Raw genomic sequence first — 19,135 nt, forward strand, 5'->3', positions numbered from 1 at the left:
GAGCAGTGTCTGTGCTGTTGAGGAGAATCGGAAGAAATTTTCAAAATATTTTCATCTTTTTAAAGTGCCCATAGGATTCTCCCCCAGTGGAGTACAAATGGGTGGTTGTTTCTTCTGTTCTAACTCCCATAGGGCTGGCAAACACGACCCCACCTTCTCCATCTAATCACAGCTTTCACTTAAAACAAGTGTTTCTAGAGCTCTTGTTCTGAGGAGACTCCAAAGTGCTCCCGTGGGAGCTGAGGTTGTTATGGTGAGCATTCCTTGAAATCGGGGATTATTCACAGTGCCTAAATAGCATTCCAGTTCCCTAGGCACCACTCCTCCGGGGAAGTCTTGCTTCTGTCAGCTGCATTCTCACATTCCTGTACCCTTCTGTACAAGTTTCAGAGTAGCAGCCGTGTTAGTCTGTATTCGCAAAAAGAAAAGGAGTACTTGTGGCACCATTAGAGACTAACAAATTTATTAGAGCATAAGCTTTCGTAAGCTACAGCTCACTTCATCGGATGCATTTTCCCACATTTTCTGAAAATGCATCCGATGAAGTGAGCTGTAGCTCACGAAAGCTTATGCTCTAATAAATTTGTTAGTCTCTAAGGTGCCACAAGTACTCCTTTTCCTTCTGTACAAGACAGACAAAGGTGCAAGCTTCATTCCTACCCAGTCTCCTCTGAGTGCAGTAGGATGAGTGCCCTCAGGGGTTGGGTGCTGAGATGCCAGAGAGGAGTGTAGTAAAAAACTTAGGTCCAATCACTCAGAAATTACAGTTTCTGTGGTGCAGCGGGAGCCTTTGATTGCAGCAGAAAATGGGCTGTGACCTCTGGGGTCAGGAGTAGGTTCTGCTCTGAATGTGGGTTTTCCAATGTTTGGCTTTCTGAGCATGCAAGGGAATGAGGTGGAGTCTGTGCAGTTTGGGATTAGTTTGTAAACTAATGGCTTTACCTGTCCCCTTGTGTGTGTTTGCAGATGGGTCGTGCGTGGCTGTGGTTGGAGTCCAACAGAGATTCTCCCAGTGACTCTATGAAGAGCAGTGGCTGCCTGTCTCTCAGCAGCTCCTGGGACTCCAGCCTGGAGCTGGAGTTGGGGAGCTGGAGGATGACTGAAGAGGCCGCTATGGAGGAACAAGAGGAAAGCAGTCAAGAAGTAGAGGATCGCAGGCTGGAGTCCAGGGAACCTCTGGTATGGGAGGATGGCAGAGAAGAGCTCCAGGAAGAGGCAGGGCAGTGTGAACAAGACAGTCTTCTGCAGTTCCTCTTGGAGGTAGGGCTGCTGCAGTAGGTAGCCGGAGAAGAGTCTGCATGACCCATCCTCTAGAACAGAGCTACTCAAAGTGGTGGTCCGCAGACCGGTGCCAGTCCGCGAGCCATTGGCTGCCAGTCTGCACACACATTGGAAAAAAAAATTGCCAGTCCCCCACATCAGATAGCTTGAGAAGCACTGCTCTAGAACAATTCCTTGGAAACAATGATCCTCTGAGCATCTCTGCCATGTATAACTGTTAGTGTGGAGCAAAAGAGACCCCTAGAGCCCTATTAGATGAATGACTGTATTCTCAAAGGTTTCAGAGTAGCAGCCGTGTTAGTCTGTATTCGCAAAAAGAAAGAGTACTTGTGGCACCTTAGAGACTAACAAATTTACTTGAGCATAAGCTTTCGTGAGCTACAGCTTATGCTCAAATAAATTTGTTAGTCTCTAAGGTGCCACAAGTACTCCTTTTCTTTTTGTATTCTCAAAGGAAAGTCCAAGTCTTTGCCATATTTAAAGAGGGCATAGTGGCTGGCTGGTTGTCTTGCCTATGGGTCTCCTGATCCTGATGCAGAGCCGACCATTTAAAAGATGATGGGCTGACGCTCTTTTAATAATGCTCTTGGTTTGGACACTGTGCTTTATTAGAAGTCCCTGAAGGTGAAAAGACAGTTGTAATGGAGGAGCCCTATGCATTTCATGCTGCTGATCCCTCCCTCCTCCTAATCACTTGTGCTCTCGTAGTTTGAAGTTGGTAATAAATTGCTCTGTGTTACAGGTGACTCACCTCATGGAACCCCTCTGCATTAGTGGCACAGACTCAGAACAGAATCACTGGGCTTTCTGTGGCTCTGGGCAGCAAGAGGAAAGGGAAGTCCTGAGCTTCAAGGAAGAAATGGCAGGACCACTAGTCCTAAGAGAGGAGGAAAGGCAGCTGCAGGTCCTGATAGAAGAGACTGGGGAACTGCACATCCCAGGAAGAGAGGTGGGGGAGGAGTGGGTACCACAGGTATCAGGAGAGCTGCAGGTCTTGGGCTGGGAGGCTGGAGAAGCTGAGGAACAACAGATTCTAGAAGAGGAGACAGGAGAGCCCCAAGTTCCAGGAGGAGAGGAAGGGGATTCAGGAGAGCCGAGAGGGCTGCAGTTTCCAGTGGAGAATGGAGGAGAAATGGAGGAGGAAGAGAAGAACAGGAAGCTGCTTCTGGATGAGACTTCCTCGGACATGAGTGCGTTGGAGGGGGCACTCCCAGGCAGTGTGGAGGTAAATGCATGAAAACACCTAGTCTTGATATCAAGGCAGTGGACTCGGAGTCTAGAGACCTGGGTTCCTTTCAGACTGCCTGTGTGATCTCAAGAAGTCCTTGTGGCATCTTAGAGACGAACTAATTTATTTGGGCATAAGCGTTGGTGGTCTAGAACCCACTTCATCAGATGCATGGAGTGAAAATACAGGAGCAGGTATAAATACATGAAAAGATGAGGGTTGCTTTACCAAGTGTGAGGTCAGTCTAACAAAATAAATCAATTAATAAATCTCGGGCAAGTCACAATCTCTCTGGGTCTCAGTTCACCATCTGTAAAATGGGGATAATGATCCTTACTTTGTCTCTTGTATTAGACTTTGTCTCCTGTGTGTCCATGCAGGGCTCAGGCTAGACCATCTCAGTTTCACACCTCTAGGTGTTACTGTAATAAAAGCAACGATAATGCTGGGTAGGACTGTACCCTTGCTATCTGTGGCCAAGCTCTTTGCTTTGCCATGTCACAGAGTCAGATACGAAAGATGAAAAGTGCCTTTAGGGTCCACATGCTTCTCCTGTACTGCCAGGCCAAGGGTGTCCTGGAGATGTATCTCTAGGGCTCGCTCCAATTTCCAAAGTCCCATATGATGGAGTAGCCCTCCATGTCCCTGGGGAGCCTGTTCCACAGCCTCAGATCTCACCCTCTGGCGCTTTCCTAGGTGCCCTGTTCTGAGTCAATCCACTACTCCTAGTTATGCCCCCTCTAGCACCCTAAGTAACACTTCTCTCTGATCTAGATGGACAGTGGACTAGATGGATCTTGGGTTTGATCCAATATGGCAATTCCTGTGTTCCTAGGTGAGCTTGTAGTTGGCCTTTGGTTAGCTTCTCTGTGAGCTTGCTCAGGAACCGAAGGTTTGGTATGGATACTGATCCTGGTAGTTGGCTAGAACTGATGTAGCCAGGATGAGATTCTTCAGTGTTGGTTGGACTATTGCATGTTTGAAAGAGGAAGGTAAGATTCTTCCCTGAATTTGGGATTGGCTCTTTTGGTCAGGAGTGGCCCATGACTCTCTTCCAACAGCCAGGAAAGTTTTGGCTCAGATTCACACATCTTGAGTCGAGATTCTTTTATGGTGTCCAGAACTTCCTAAGGTGTGACCGCCCTGACTCTGGGAGTGCAAGCGGTTCTGTAGAGAGGGCCCGTGCGTTTTGAGAAGGCTTCCTAACTATGCACGATCAGTTCAGCAAAGTTCAGGGTTCCATTGTGGGCTGCAGGCCAGTGACCTCACTGTTCTCTGACTGGACTGAAAGGCTGAAAGTGAGTGTCAGATGCACAGAGGGAGACTCACAGCTCCTTTCTGCCCACCTAAGAGAACAGTTTCCAGGAGACCATGAAGACCTTGCCTTGAAGCTTCGCTGTAATATGGGCATATGCAGCAAGTCTGTCCTCTGGCTGGGGGATTCCATTTGATCTGCTGCTTTGCTGGGCATCCCTGTCACTGAGGTACCCAGCCCTGCAGGCATTATTCCTCCTTTCTGTTTGTTTCCAGGGTGATGTTCTGGAGCAGCCTGCAGAACATGCTCAGGGTGAGAGCCACTTGTTGGAGGAGGACAACGATCTCTCTGCACATGATAACAGTGATAGCTACAGTCCTTCTAGAGCATCCCTGGTGGACTCCAGTCTCATGAGCCCAGCCTCCTCACAGCTGTGAGTAGCACAGCCCTGGGTCTGGTAGGTGCTGCTGATGCTGTAGCCCCTTTGCTCCACCTGCGTGCCGTAGCGTGGACCTGTCTCCATGGGCCTAAGACAGAGAGCATGTACATGGAGGGGGTCATCTCAGGGAAGGTGAGCGAACACCAGGGAACAGGGGCAAGGAGAGGGCCCTGGATGCCTGGGTGATGATAGAGCATCCAACCTTTGGATGCTAGTCCTAATGCAGGTAAGGTGAAATGGGGGGTGGGAACCAAATGTACAGGAAACCCCAGTGTTTCTTTTGGGGTTACCTGGCATTCTCTGCCAGGCACAAGAGTCCAGACCCTCTCCCAGGTGGAGATGTGCTGAGACAGCCGAGACAGCCCTGCCCTGGGGAGGGTGTGTGACAGACAGGCTCTTACACACTGGCGAAGCTGGTTTGGCTTTCCAAAGAAAAGGATGCAGCAGAACATAAAATAAAATCTGTTCTTCCAGGACAGGAACGAGAACAAAAGTCACCACAATAAAGCCCTTTGCCCCAGTGTGGTTTGCAGCTTCTTGCCCAGTTCTGGACCCAGCTTCCTGGCCTCTCCTCAGAGCTGCCCTGATTCAGCTCACCTCACCTTCTATGATTGCTACCTGTAACCCCTGCGTCTTCTTGTGCCTCAAGTCCTGGCTGATTACTAGTTTGCTACACTGTGATTTAGTAGTGTTCTAACTGTAGTAACACTGTACACCGGATACCCACCAGTCAGAGCCATCTCTGCCTCCTCCTATGGGGATATTCACCCAATTAGAGGTTTCAGAGTAGCAGCCGTGTTAGTCTGTATTCTCAAAAAGAAAAGGAGTACTTGTGGCACCTTAGAGACTAACAAATTTATTAGAGCATAAGCTTTCGTGAGCTACAGCTCACTTCATCGGCATCCGATGAAGTGAGCTGTAGCTCACGAAAGCTTATGCTCTAATAAATTTGTTAGTCTCTAAGGTGCCACAAGTACTCCTTTTCACCCAATTAGAGCATCTCATTCTGCGGAGAGAAAGACAAAAGACTGGACTCCTTGTCCTGCTTCATTCATTTCACAGCCACTCCCACACTTGTAGCACAAGGACCCAGACACCCTTAAAGTGACAGGCCACCATCGCATACTCTCCCACGTGAGTTCTGTGCACTTGGGTGACAGGAGGCTAGGCATGGTGTAGGGCTGTGGGATGGAACATGGGAACTGGAGGGCTGCAGCAGATCTACAAAGGGACTTAGACATTGCAACAACTAATGTCAGGTGCCTAGAATATCCTCGGCATCCACAAAGCCTGGGTTAGGTGCCGAGGGTCCCTGTACAATGAGGATCCACAGAACATCAGCACACTATGCAGGCACCACCTAAACTGGCCAATGGGATAGGTTGAGGAGAGGGAAGTATCCTAAGCCCTGTCCCCTCACAGCATTCAGTTCCTAAATCCAGGGTGCCTGAGATTCTTGTCTCTGCTTGCGTTCCACAGCCAGGAGCCCTCTCCTGGAGTCGGGTGGCTGAGGCCTTCCTTACAGGGTCATAGATTCCAAGGCCAGAAGGCCCCACTGTGATCATCTAGTCTGACCTGCTGCATAGCGCCGTGACACATTAACGAGATAACTTCCCAAAATACTTCCTAGAGCAGAGCTAACGAAACTGCTAATTTCAGAGTACACCCTGGGATGTGAGAAACCCCTGTTCAGTCCCCTTTCTGAAGAATGAAGAGGGATTCCCTAATCAGATAGGGGCTCTAACCCCTGGACTATAGAGTCATACTCACTTGTGCTCTGACCTCATTCATATTGAATTCATTAATACAAAGTGGAATAGCCTCAACAAGAGAGACTTGGGCTCTCTGACAGCCAATGACGAGGGGCCTTACCTGAAAGCAAAGCCCTTTGCTTCACCAAGTAGAAAGGGGCACTGAACCTGGGTCTTCCATCTCTGAGATGTGTACCTTAGCCATTAAGCTAAAGGCCATAAGAGAGGTTATTGCCCTCTGCCCCCGGCCATGCTCTGAGCATGCCTACCAGCGTGGGCAAGCTAAACAGAGGAGTGCCTGTTTCCATCCATTTGAGGATCTCATTCAAGCTTATACATGAGATGGGCCTCCAGATACCTGCCTGAGGCAGCAGAGCTCATCCCCAGAGGCAGAAACTTCGGTGCTGAGGGAACTTTTACAGCATGGTGAGTTTAGTCACCTAGAGGGTTAGGTGGCAGCTGAGCAGGAGTTGTGTGGATCACAGCAGCGCCGGAAGTCCCTTTGTGGATCTGAGCAAAAGAGACCCTCCACCACCAGACTGAGAGAGCTCAGTGGTCCCGTGGGAGCTCAGTGACTTCTCCCCAGGTTTTGCTTCCTTTAGTAAACTCTGCACATGGCATCACATAGTGCCTTGGTGGCTCAACCGTTGCCAAAGACCTGTTCTAGCCTGTGAGTTGTAGGTCCAATGGCAACTATTGCGACTGAGCTGAACCCCAAAGAGAGTCTCTGGAGGGACCCAAACAAAGGAAATGCCTTGGGAAATACTTCCCCATAGATCCCTGATGGGGGAGCCACTCCATACATCCCTGATGGGGAGACTTGCCCTGTAGCTACCTGGAAGGTGTTTTGTTTAGACCACAAGCTAAAGAGCAGTGACCTTCCCTCCTCCCGAGTGTCCTGGAGGCCAGCAGTGGCAGTACATCCCCCTGCTCCTTATCTGGCATGATGAGTTGATAACCTCTCCTCTGTGCAGGGTGCCGCTCAGCTGCGCTAACTCACTGCGACATTTGCTTTTCAAAAAGACGCTGCTGTCCATCTGGAAGATGATAGCCAGCCACAGGTGTGTATCTCTGGGGGACAGCGCAAACCTGAAATTATCTGGGGGAAGTTCTCTGGCCTGTGTTATATAGGGTTCAGACTAGAAGGTCACAATGGTCCCTTCTGGCCTTGGACTTTCTGAATCCGTGAACTGAGGGGAATCATCAGAGCAGAGGTGTGGGGAGCAGGACTGAAGTGTCAGGGGGCTGTGGGCTGAGGGCAGTGGCAGAGCTGGGGGGAGTGGGAGAGAAGTCCAGGGCTAGAATAGCAGAGGGGCTGCAGATTTGGACTGAGGGGCAGCAGCAGAGCTGGGAATGAAACTTCCTGGCCCCTGTCCACATTGTCCCTAACTCTAGCCCCAGGGCCCTTCCATGAGGGCAAGAGTAAAATGGATATTTTCTCACTGAGTTCAACAACACCCGTCTCTGTAGCAGGAATGCCTCCTTCTGCAAGGATGGGACTAATGCGAAGCGCTAGCCCTGCATGTTCCATCTGGTTAACTTGGCAGCCACTGGTTCAAGCAGGAAACAGAGTTCAGATTCCTGCCTTAGCAACCACCAACAGTGGACTCCGAGGTTTCTTGCCATCTTTCCTGTTTCCCCTGGGGATTGCTAGTCACTGGCCCCACATCAACCTTCATGGGCACCAGGGAAGAGAAACAGTGGGCCTGCTGCCCCCTCTTCGAGAGTCACGTGAACAGTGGGGGACAAACCTGATTCTCTCCTGCCTCTTTGGGCTTGTCCCTCTAGGTACTGTGGCCCATTCCTGAAGCCGGTGTCAGACAAGCAGGCTCCTGGGTACAAGGATGTGGTGAGAAGGTAGGAAGGCTGCTCTAGAGCATTTTCATCTGCTTCCTCCACCTTCCCAGAGCCCCAGCATGTAGAGAGGAAAAAGATATGGGGCAGCTTTGTGTCATCTGTCCCATGTTCATCACCATAGTATCTGCCTCCCATCAGGGAACAGGGTGGGATGGTTCCCTACAGTGTCTTCTTCAAGGCTTAGTCCAAAGCAGTGGGGCTCCCATCCTGCCCCAGCTCTCCTAAGGAGACTCTCCTGTCCCTGAATAGACCTCACTCTCCAGAAACTTTTTCTTATATACAGCTTCCATTTTGCCTTTCAGCATCCATGTTCCTTTTTGAAATGTCACACCTAAAATACTCCCACTTCCTCCTGTGGGTTTATACCCTTCAAATACTTTGAAGCTATTCTTAGCCCCATCCCCTGCTGGGATGCCTCCAGGAACCAGCCAGGCACGGTGGCAGGTGCGGAGAGCTGATTTAATTTATTTTTATAAAAACCCCTTCCAGGTGATTTGGGACCATTGATCTGTGCAATGACCCTGCAACAGCACCATGTATTATGCCAATCCTCCCCCCTGTTTGTCATTAATGCCAGTTTATTTGTGAGCTGCTATGAGCAGGATAATGTGTTTGTACAGCACACAGTGCACCAGGGCCCTGTCCTGACGAGGCCTTTACATGCTATAACCAGAATGAGCCAAGCTATACAAAATTAACATAGTCCTGCCTCACAAAGCGGGCTCTTCCAGCCCCTGAGCATGGCTGTATTATCACTCAGAGGGGGCTTTCCAAACAAACGGGGCAGGGGCGTTCTCAGCTTACAGTCTGAACAGTGAACAGCTAGGGTGAGACAAGACACGGAAAAGGAACTGTGTGAGAATAGCTACAGCTTTAGGGGCTCTTGGATGGTGCAAAGCCTGACTCCCAGGCCCCCAGTGGCATTCGCAGCCCTGAGTTAGATGCCCAGGTTAGCCATGCATTGGCTGGAGAGAGCAAGGCACCTCAGAAAGGGAATCATGGAGCCAGCAAGCTGAGAAAGGTACTGCTTTGGTGAAATTCAGAGGAAGGGGATGAGGCTTAGGGCATCGTCTTTACTCAGGCTGCTGAGTTGTGAGCCCTCTCCTGGAGTTAGGTGCTTGAGCCAGGTCAGACCTTTCTCATGGTGGGGGAAGATAAAGGGAAATGCACACACCCCTTGTAGCCAAGGGGCTAGGAGTGATAGCTCTCACCTGCGCTATAGGGTCCAGGATTCAAGTCGCAGCTCCAAATCAGGCAAGCATGGGGATTCAAGCCTGGATCTCCCACATCCCAGGGGAGCACCCTAACTGCTAGGCAACTCACTGTTTGGGGCTGTGTCTCCCACTCTCTCTTGCTGGCAATGTTCTAATTTGTAAGGCTAATTTCTTGGCACATGGACTTGAACCTACTTTTCCCACATTCCAGGTGAGGGCCCTCTGAGGTATTGGGATACCTGTATCAGCCAACCTGCCCAAAAAACTCTTACCCCAGTAGTCTTTTGTGTAGGGTAGGCATATTCAAAGTATACTTACCACATTGAGGTAGGCAGGGGAGTGCTTTGCTGGAGAATGCTGTTGGGGCTTAGGTGTGAGCTAGAGGGCCAAGGAGCTTGGTAGTGTCAGGACATACATCCCCATCAGCAGAAACTTAGGTGCCTGCCGGGTTAGCCAGCAGCAGAGCAGTGGTTCTTTGAGTAGTGTCCTAATGGGTGTTCCACCTCAGGTGCGCATGCGCCTCTCGAGCCTTTGATTGGAGATTTCCATTTGGCCTGCATATGCGCCTCATGCTGCACACCAAGGGTATATAGGGCTGCGCAGGTGAGCTGCCGTCAGTTCCTTCTCTGTCACCTCGGCCTGGCACACAGCTCTGGCATGTCCACCTTCTGCCTGCCTCAGCGTGTTCTGCAGTTGTTCTGTTAGTGTTAGTTGTTAATATTATCATTCATTAGCTAGTTGTGAGAAGACTGATGTTTTTCTTCTCCCTTTTTTCTCTGTTTTTTCTTTTTCCCGGGGAGCCAATTTAGCTTGGCTGTGTATGCCAGGCTCACCAGGTTTCAGATACCGCCTCTCCTGTCAGGAGACTGTTCTGGTCAGCAATGACCACCCTAGATGTATTCATTGCTTGGGAGAGCCGGGACTCTCTCAAAAATGTAACTTTTGCCTGGCTCTCAAATCTAGAGCACATAAGAATGGGGAGACCAAATTGAGGCTTCTGATGATGATGCATGCCCTGCAGGCCACTTCTGAGTCAGGAGACAACCACACACACACACCACACACCCCTCTGACCTTGACCCAGATGTCCCCTAACAGGGAGAAGACTTCAGAAGATTCAGGGAAAGCACCAAAGATGCAGAGCTTGGTCTTCCACTACAAGGAGCTGGCTCCCAAAAGACCCCGATCTCCCACTAAGTCTACAGTGTCGAAGGCCTTGACCTCTTGGCTCAGTATTGTGGAGGCAAAAGACTTTCTCCTGTACCGGTGGGTCCAGGAGACCCGGCGCACTTTGGAGAAGCATGGCTCCAGCAGGCCCCTGGTATTGTCTATGAAGGATGGGAGGCCCACGACATATACTTCTCTAGAATGGCATCATCTACCTCAGACATAACATCAGTGCCTTCTCACTCGGCACCTTTGGTATCAGGAAAATTGAAGTGCCAGACACCTTCAGTCCCGGTGCTGATGTATTCCAGATCAATGGTACCATCCACCTAAATGCAGTGGCACTGACCCACTCAGTATTGCAGGAATTCCACTACTGTAGGGACTGGTCCGTTTTAGACAAGCCAGTGCCCCCACTGCTTAGTGGTACCAGACAGCTCTTGGTACCGAGACCCAGTCTCTGAATTACCATTGTTTCCTGATACTACAAGTGTGTCTGCCTTTTTCTACTGCCTCCCCTGACCCACACCATTGGAGGACATTGAGGAGGATGAAGGAGACAGTCAATCAGTCTTGTCTTTAGCAGTGCAGGGTTCCCCTCCTCATCTATACAGGAATCCATACTTCAATAAGGATCCGCATCCACAACAGGGATGGTGGGATCAGCCCTGGGTGCCACCCCCTCTCCCTTATACCCCCTCAGTAGCCTGGGTGGCATATCGTCAGCAATTTTCTAGACCTCAGGCTCCAATGCACTGAAAGACTAGGGTTACACAGTCTCTTCTACCAAACTCCGAACATGAGGAGATCTTTGAAGAACAGGAGACTAGAGTGGATAAGGAGGCCGCCCTCAAACCCCTATGTCATCCTCATCTCTGGATGAGGTACTCATGCCTCCACCACCGTCAATGGCTGACGATTTTTGCTTTTCCAGGACCTTATGAAGAGGGTCGCTGACACCCTTCAGATACCTCTTGAGTCGGTTAAAGACTCACAACACAAGCTCCTGGACATTCTGCAGTCAGCAACACCCACCTGGGTTGTGCTACCCATTAATGAACCGCTCCTAGATCCAGTGAAGACTGGGCGGCAAACTACTGCTGTCATCCTACCAATTTGCAAGTAGGCAGATAAGAAACATTATGTTTCTCCCAGGGACTCAGAACTTTTGTTCTCACACTCTCTGCCTAATTCCCTGATAATAGATGCTGTAAATGAGAGTGGTAAACATCATTACTCTAAGTCAGGGGTCGGCAACCTTTGATAAACCCATTGTTTCATGTTCTCTGTGTGTGTGTATATAAATCTCTCCTCTGTTTTTTCCACCAAATGCATCCGATGAAGTGAGCTGTAGCTCACGAAAGCTTATGCTCTAATAAATTTGTTAGTCTCTAAGGTGCCACAAGTACTCCTTTTCTTTTTGCGAATACAGACTAACACGGCTGCTACTCTGAAACCTTTGAAAAGTGGTGTGTCAAGTCTTCATTTGTTTACTGTAATTTAAAGTTTTGCATGCTGGGGTGGGCGCTCAGCCACTCAGTCCACTGCCAGTCTGGGGTCCCGGCCATCAGCCCCGCTCAGCCCGCTACCGGCCTGGGGTTCTGTTCAGCCAGGCAAGCAGCGGGCTGAGCGGGGCCGGTGGCTGGGACCCCGGCTGGCAGCAGAGTGCCACTAAAAATCAGCTCGTGTGCTGCCTTTGGCATGCATACCGCAGGTTGCCAACCCCTGCTCTAAGTCTACCCTTTATGATAAAGACCAGAAGAGGTTAGACCTTTCTGGCCTAAAGGCTTACTCATCCATGACCCTCCAGGTTCGTATCTCAAACTATCAGATGATCATGGCCAAGTACGACATCACGAATTACAACTTATTTGCAGCCTTTATTGAACATCTTCCACAGGAACATAGAGAACTCGTACAGGGCATCATCAGGAAAAGTCAGTGATTTAGCCAGAACCTCTCCAAGTGTTCTTAGATGCTTTGGACACTACCGCCAGATCAATCTCCACAGCAGTTGTTATGCACAGGGTTTCATGGCTGCATCTATCAGGGTTTTCGAGAGCGGTTCAGAATACTGGTGAGGACTTTCCATTTGATGGTCAGAAGTTCTTCTCGAAAACTACAGGGCCACACTGGGGTCTATGGACATGTATACCCCTATGAACAAGAGATTTAGCAGGTCTCAGACTGCCCAGAGATCGTGCCCTGCCCAGTTCTCTGGATTTCACAGAACCTCCAAACCCACTAGAAAGATTCCAGAGGAGGAGAGCTCCTCACTCTCCTTCATTGAGTACCCAGTCATCATCAAAACAACCATTTTGACAGGTCAATGGAGGGTTCAATTCTGCCCTCACCTCTAGTTTGCAAGCTACAACCTTTTGGCCTCCACCCCACTTTTGGAGACCATCTTTCCCATTTCCAACAGACTTGGCAGCATATTACAACAGACAAGGGGTCATGGAGGTTATAACATCAGACTACACCATCCATTTTACATCCCTTCTTCCCTCCCATCCCCCTTCCTTATCCCTCTTCAGGGACCCCTCTTACGAGACTACGCTGAGTCAAGAAGTGCACTGACTCCTTTGTTTAGGAGTGATAGAGCAACTCCCATCTCCTCGCAGGGGGAAAGTTTTTCACTCAAAGTATTTTCTCATATGGAGGGTGGAGATTGATCTTAGATCTAAGTTGACTGAACAAATTTGTGACATCTCAGAAGTTCAGGATGTGACTTATAGTTGCCAAAGTCCTTCTCTAGAGATTGCTTTTTGGCCCTTGACTTGCAAAACGCCTATTTCCATACAGTGATTCACGCTGCTCACAGGAAATACCTACATTTTACCATGGGCCAGGAGTATTTTCAATACCATGTACTTCCTTTTGGCCCCAAGGGTGTTCTCAAAGGTTCTAGTAAAAGTAACTGCTTACCTTCAGTGACAGGCAATTTTAGACTTCCTGTGTCTCTATGACTGGCTACTCAAGGGCCGATCTTACACAACAGTATGGACCTCCATCCAGACAGCTCTTGCTCTCTTCCAGGACTTGGGTCTCCAGCTAAATGTAAAAAAAATCTGTTAGTTCCAGTACAGAAAATACAATTCATAAGGGCATACTTGGATTCATTAGCAGCCAGAACCTTCCTTCCTATGAATGGATTCATAACCTAGGCAAATCTGTGATAATTCAAGGAAGACCCCGAACTACTATAAGGAACTATTTACAACTTCTAAATCATATGGCAGCTTGCATCTTTTAACTAAACATGGAAGATTATACTACCACTGCTTTCAGGGCTGGTTCAGAAGGATCTATTCCTCAACCAGAGACAGCTTTGGACAAACAGGTCACAGTTCCCCTCCAGGTAAAGGACTCTCTAGACTGATGGAAAAAATCAACTCAGTGCCTGCGTGGGCGTCCCTTTCATCCGCTCTGCTCCATTGATAACTGTGACGATGGACACATCACTGTGAAGGTGGGAAGCAGACATCAGTAACCTCACAACTCAGGGCAGATGGTGACCTAAGTAAACAGGTCTTCATATCAACCTGCTGGAACTCAGGGCAGTCAGGAATGCCTGCCTTCAGTTCTGATGCTTCATTGGGGCAAATCAATCAGGATCATGACAGAAAGTGTGGGTTGCATATTCTGTATCAACAAATGGGGAGGTGCAAGATCCCTTTCCCTGTGTGCCAAAGCTATAAAGTTGTGGAACTCGTGTATAGCCCATCACATTCTTCAAGAAGTGTCCCTATGGGTGCTGCACTGTAGATGTGTCTGCGTCCCTGCTCTGCTGTCTGGGAGAGAACCACGTAAGTGTGGCTTATGTCAACAACTGAAGCTCAGATGCAGAAAGGCTAGAGAACTGAGACTTAAGCTTCTCCTAATGGAGGTGCCCCTTCAACCACAAAGCCTGGTTCCTTCATGATTCCAGCACATAGAATCATACTGCTCTGAAGAGGTACAAGAAGTGTTATTACACAGGAGGAAAATGACTACCCGGCATACTTACCTACAAAAGTCGACCAGATTTCGAATTTGGTGCCAGCCCATAGGAGTCACTCCAGATACAGCCACTCTACCTGTAATCTTAGATTATTTGCTGAATCTCAAGAAATTGGGACTCTATTAGCTTGCTGTAAGTACACTTAACAGCGGTAGCAACCTTCCACCAGCAAATAGAAGGGACTCAATTTTCTCCCACCTGACAACAAAGAGGTTTCTCAAAGGCCTAGTGAACCTCTTTCCCCAACCCAGGCTTCCTACCCCACAATGGGATCTCAGTCTACTTTTATAAGGAATATACCGCCCTTTGAATCCATGGACACTTGTTCTCTGACTCACCTTTTCAGGAAGACAGTGTTCCTGATCGCCTTCACCTCAGCAAGAAGGATTGGGAAGATAGTGGCTCTGATAGCACATCCACCCTTCACAGTGTTCTTCCCTGGCAAAGTCACCCTCAGACCACATCTGAAGTTCAACCCCAAAGCAACTTGAGCATTTCACATAAACCAGCTCATTCACCTTCCGACCTTTTATCCCAAATCTCATCAGGATAATAGGGAAGCCATCCTCCATACACTTGACATAAAGAGACCCTTGGACTTCTATTTGGACAGGACAAAAACTTTATAAAATCTCTGAGACTCTTCCTCTCTATCATGGACAGGTCTAAAGGCACAGCAATTTCAGCTCAAAGACTCTCCAAATGGGTCTCGAACTGGATCAAACTCTGTTATCAGATTCATAATTTAGCACCTCAATCCACAGTCCACACACGCTACGACATCGGTTTCCTCGTCTGTCACCTTCTCCAAAGGTATCCCTATATCCAAAATCTGCAGAGCAGCTACCTGGGCATCTGCACATTCCTTTGCAGAACACTATGCCATCCTGAGGGACTCTGCTGCAGTCAGATGCCAGATTTGGTGCCACGGTGCTATTAGCTATAGCAAACTCAACTCTGAAGCCCCAGACTCCAGTGCAGGATACTGCTCAGGAGTCACCTCAGTGGAGCATCCACAGGGACTTGAAGAAGAAGAGGAAGTTACTCACATAGAGACACAAATCTCAAAGAACCATCACTGCTGCACAAGGTGAGTAATATCTTCATATCTCAGTCGTTTACCTTCCTGGAATCCAGAATGTCACAGACAATATGATCAGCAGGCACTTCTCTCAGGACTACAAATTCTTCACAGGATATTCAAATCTGGGTCCCTTTATGGTTGCATCCTAAATTCTTACCTAAAGTATTGTTGGATTTTCATCTTAACCAAGGGATTCGTCTACCAGTGTTTTCCCCAAACAATGTAAATCTCAGCATGAAACATCTGTTCATACTTTAGATGTTAGATGGGCACTGGCCTTTTATCTAGATAAGACCAAGCTATTTTGGAAATCACCTAGACTGACTCCAGCACAAAATGACCAAGTGGTTCACAATCTTTACGCAGAGACTGTTGAGATGGCGCTTTGGGAGTGTGGTCGCTTGCTACAGTGCAGATGGTGGTCTGCCTCCTATCCCAAAGGATAAAAGTGCCCTCTGGCCAATCACAGGCAACTTCCACCACTTTGTTCAAAAACACTCTGAGATATGTCGAGCTGCTACTGGGCTTCAGTATATACTTTATCTAAACACTTGGTCCACAGCATCAGAGCTGATGTAGCACTTGGTCCTCCTGCACTGCTTCAGCCTTGGACTCAATTCTGAAGCGCCCTCTTCCCTGTGGGGTATTGCTCAGGAAGCACCTGAAGTGGGGCACCCGTAGGGACACTACTCAGAGAAGAAGAGGTTACTCACCCTGTGCAGTAATGGTAGTTCTTTGAGATGTGTCCCCCTGTGAGTGCTCCACTACCCACCCTCCTTCCCCTCTTTTTTGGGCAGTCAGATAGAGAAGGAATTGGGGGCAGTTCACCCATGCAGCCCTGTAGTCCATCAGTGTGCAGCACAAGGTTGTACAGAGTGCATGTGTGGGCCGACCATACACTGCTAATGGAAAAGTTCTGATCAAGGGTTGGCAAGGCTCCTGCATACCTGAAGAGGTGCACACATAGGGGGACATATCTCAAAGAACAACAATTACTGCACATAGTGAGTTACCTCTTTTGTTGTGACATTCAGTGGTGCCCAGGTGTTGGACTTAGACACCCAAAGTCCCTTTGTGAACCTAGCCTTTTGTCCAGGACTTGTTTTACACTCTCTCGCCCCCTCACTGCTTCAGCGTATGGTTGCTCTTCTCTGTGCTCCCTCCAGTTTGTCTGGAGTTTTAGTAATGTGTGCCGAGCACTGACAGCAGTACTCCAAGTGCAGGCTCCAGGGCTGTATGGGGAGGGCCAGGTACAGGCTGCCCTGGGGCACATACAACAACATCAGCGCAATTCTAGGCGGTATCATCATACTGTGTTGTAAACTTGTCTTATTTGCGGTTCTCCTCTCCTTAGTCTCCCAATCACTCCTGTTTTGCAAGGTTCCCCTTGCAAAGTGAGGAGCTGAGTTTCAGATTCTTTTTCCCCCAGATGGATTAAGTGCATTTTTTAAAGATGATGCTCATTCTGTTTCTGGCCTGTGTTTCTAATCACGGTCATTCTCTTCCACCTCCTGCTTCACCCATCAATTCTATAATGATTTCAAAAGAAAGTAAATAAGATTTAGTCCTTATAATACACCCCCTCACCACCACTGCTTTTTCCCCTGGGACCATTAGATATAGATATTTTTCTTAACATGTGCCATTTTTAATCACAAGGGAATTGGGGTTGATTTGACAGGTACTAATTACCAGGATCACATCTCTTTCCTTTTATGCTCAGTGTCACATTTGGCTTTTCAGAAATATTTAACTTGGCAAGTTAAATAGCTAGGTGATATATATCACCCAAATCTGCAGTTTCTTTCCAGCTTTCTTAAGCTCTTGCCATTTTCCTCTTGGGAATTGGGCCTAAGCATTCCAGTGTTTGGGGCTGCAGGGAGACAAAAATGAGACCTTCATCTCAGGGAGAGGGTGCCCACCCCTATCCAGGCAAGGTGAGGGGAGTCCTTAGGTATGTACAGTTGAGTTTCATGCCTCCTTCCAGACCCATGGATTTAACCAACATAAAGAGGCGCCTGTCCAAGGGCCAGATCTGGACCACAGCCCAATTCCAGCAGGACCTTATGCTGATGTTCCAGAATGCAGTGATGTATAACAGCTCTGACCATCATGTGCACCGCATGGCTGTGGAGATGCAGCGAGATGTCCTGGAGCAGCTTCAGCTGCTGGGTGAGGCCCTCCTGTGCTCAGAAGAGAGGCTGGGCTTTGGGAGGAGATAGGAAGACTGTCAGATAAGGGGCCAGTTTTGTGGGGTAGTACCCTCCCCCAGCACTCTTCCAGACCCTGTTCCCCTGCCCTGCACTCGCAACCATTTCTCACAGCCCAGGAAGCTGGATTAAAAAAACTAAATGCAATTTCTAGATTCCTGGGGCCTCCTCTGCCCTAGAAAGACATCCCCTTCCTTGGCTTGGGGTGGGGCTGAGCACACACTCCCTGAGCTGGATGCCTCCTTCCTTGGCTGGAGGGGTGGTGATATTCCCAAGGGTTGGGGACCCTTCCCAGGCCAATAAAGAAAGATGCTGTCCCCAAAGAAATGAGCTGTATAGCCCTTGGTCCCTTTAAGAGTTCCTGTGATGCGTGTCTGTACCTCTGTCCCTGATTCATCGTTTAGCACAGTGGAGAATGAGGAAGGAAGGGTGTATTGGAAGACTCTGTCAGTCTGCATAGTTAAAAGGACAATACCAAAATTGGCTGAGGCAGAGCTAGGCAGACTGTTTGTGAAATGCAGGCTCTGAGTAAGGTCATTTAAGCCTTTGAAAGGTGGCTGTTACGGCTCTTTGTTTCTACAATGTAATCCCTGTAATGAGGACATGAGGGGAAAAAACTACAAGGCCTTTAAAAATCTGTTTAACCTGAGGTCACGCACACTGAAGTGCCTTAATCATAATCATATGGCTGCTGCATGATGTCACCACAGGGCAGAGTTAAGGTTGTTTAATGGTGCATTTCCATCCTTAACACATTTGGATTTAAGTGTAATCTAAACTTGAATTTCCTGGGTTTGTAATGTTTGGTTTGGGGATCATTGCAACAGCTCTGTAAATGTTTTTACCCTTCCATCACTGATATGTGTGCTCGCTTTTAACTGCATTTTTGGCTTGGAATCTAAGTCAGCTTGTAAACAGGGTAAAGCCTCTGCTTTTATTTCCATTTTCTCTGCTTTTAATAAATCTTGTGTGTGTGAAGTTGTTGTAATCGCACACAGTTGTCCCCAGAAAGAACTCCTTAACTGCTACAGGGGGAAGTTTCTGGAACGCACATGTGCCCCGGTCTCCGCCAAGAGGTCCTATCCCAGCCACCCTGCCATGAAACTTCCCAGGGAGAGAGGCTTTGCAGTACTTCAGGGCTTGTTCCCTGCCTTATTCTGTCCTCCCTGCAGGTGCTGAGGAGCCAGAGAGACTGGGCTGGGGTGAAAAGCTGGAGTCCAAACTTGATGCCTGAATTCCGTTCTGGTGAAACCCTTGTTGGTGTCCAAAAGTTAGGGAATCTGGTCCCGTTCTAGATTCCCTCTGCGCCTGGGGCAGCTCCCTGCTACCCCGCCATCCCCGGGCCCGCTCCCTGGCACCCCCCAACCCGGGCCCGCCTGGAGCCGCTCCCTGCCATCCCCACCGGGCCTGGCGCCTCCCCGCGCCGGGTGCGTGGCCCGGTTGCGGCGGGGCGCTGGTAGCCCGGGCTGCAGCCAGAACCCGACCTGGGGCCCGGCCGCCGGGGCGGGGCGAAGAGACCCGGGACACGCGCACCGACGTGGCTCCAGTAGGCGCGTGTCCTGTCTTCTCGCAGGCGGGCCACGTGGGGACCGCGCCGCCAGGCCGCCTCCGCGAGGGGCGGGGCAAGCAAGGGGAGGGTTGTTATT

The 19,135-nt window shown here is 49.2% G+C and overlaps 1 protein-coding gene across 1 annotated transcript; it reads left to right on the forward strand.

Moving 5' to 3' along the window:
- The first annotated feature begins 1,020 nt into the window (after positions 1 to 1,020).
- LOC119860330 (bromodomain-containing protein 8-like) lies at positions 1,021 to 19,135 on the forward strand. The gene is made up of 6 exons (XM_038413917.2): positions 1,021 to 1,260; positions 2,024 to 2,506; positions 4,040 to 4,197; positions 6,929 to 7,015; positions 7,743 to 7,811; positions 17,267 to 19,135. The coding sequence occupies exons 1-6, from the start codon at positions 1,021 to 1,023 to the stop codon at positions 17,499 to 17,501; spliced, it is 1,272 nt and encodes a 423-aa protein (XP_038269845.2). The 3' UTR covers positions 17,502 to 19,135.

This window comes from Dermochelys coriacea, chromosome 8 (genome assembly GCF_009764565.3).
Source record: "Dermochelys coriacea isolate rDerCor1 chromosome 8, rDerCor1.pri.v4, whole genome shotgun sequence".
In the NCBI taxonomy this organism is placed as follows: domain Eukaryota; kingdom Metazoa; phylum Chordata; order Testudines; family Dermochelyidae; genus Dermochelys; species Dermochelys coriacea.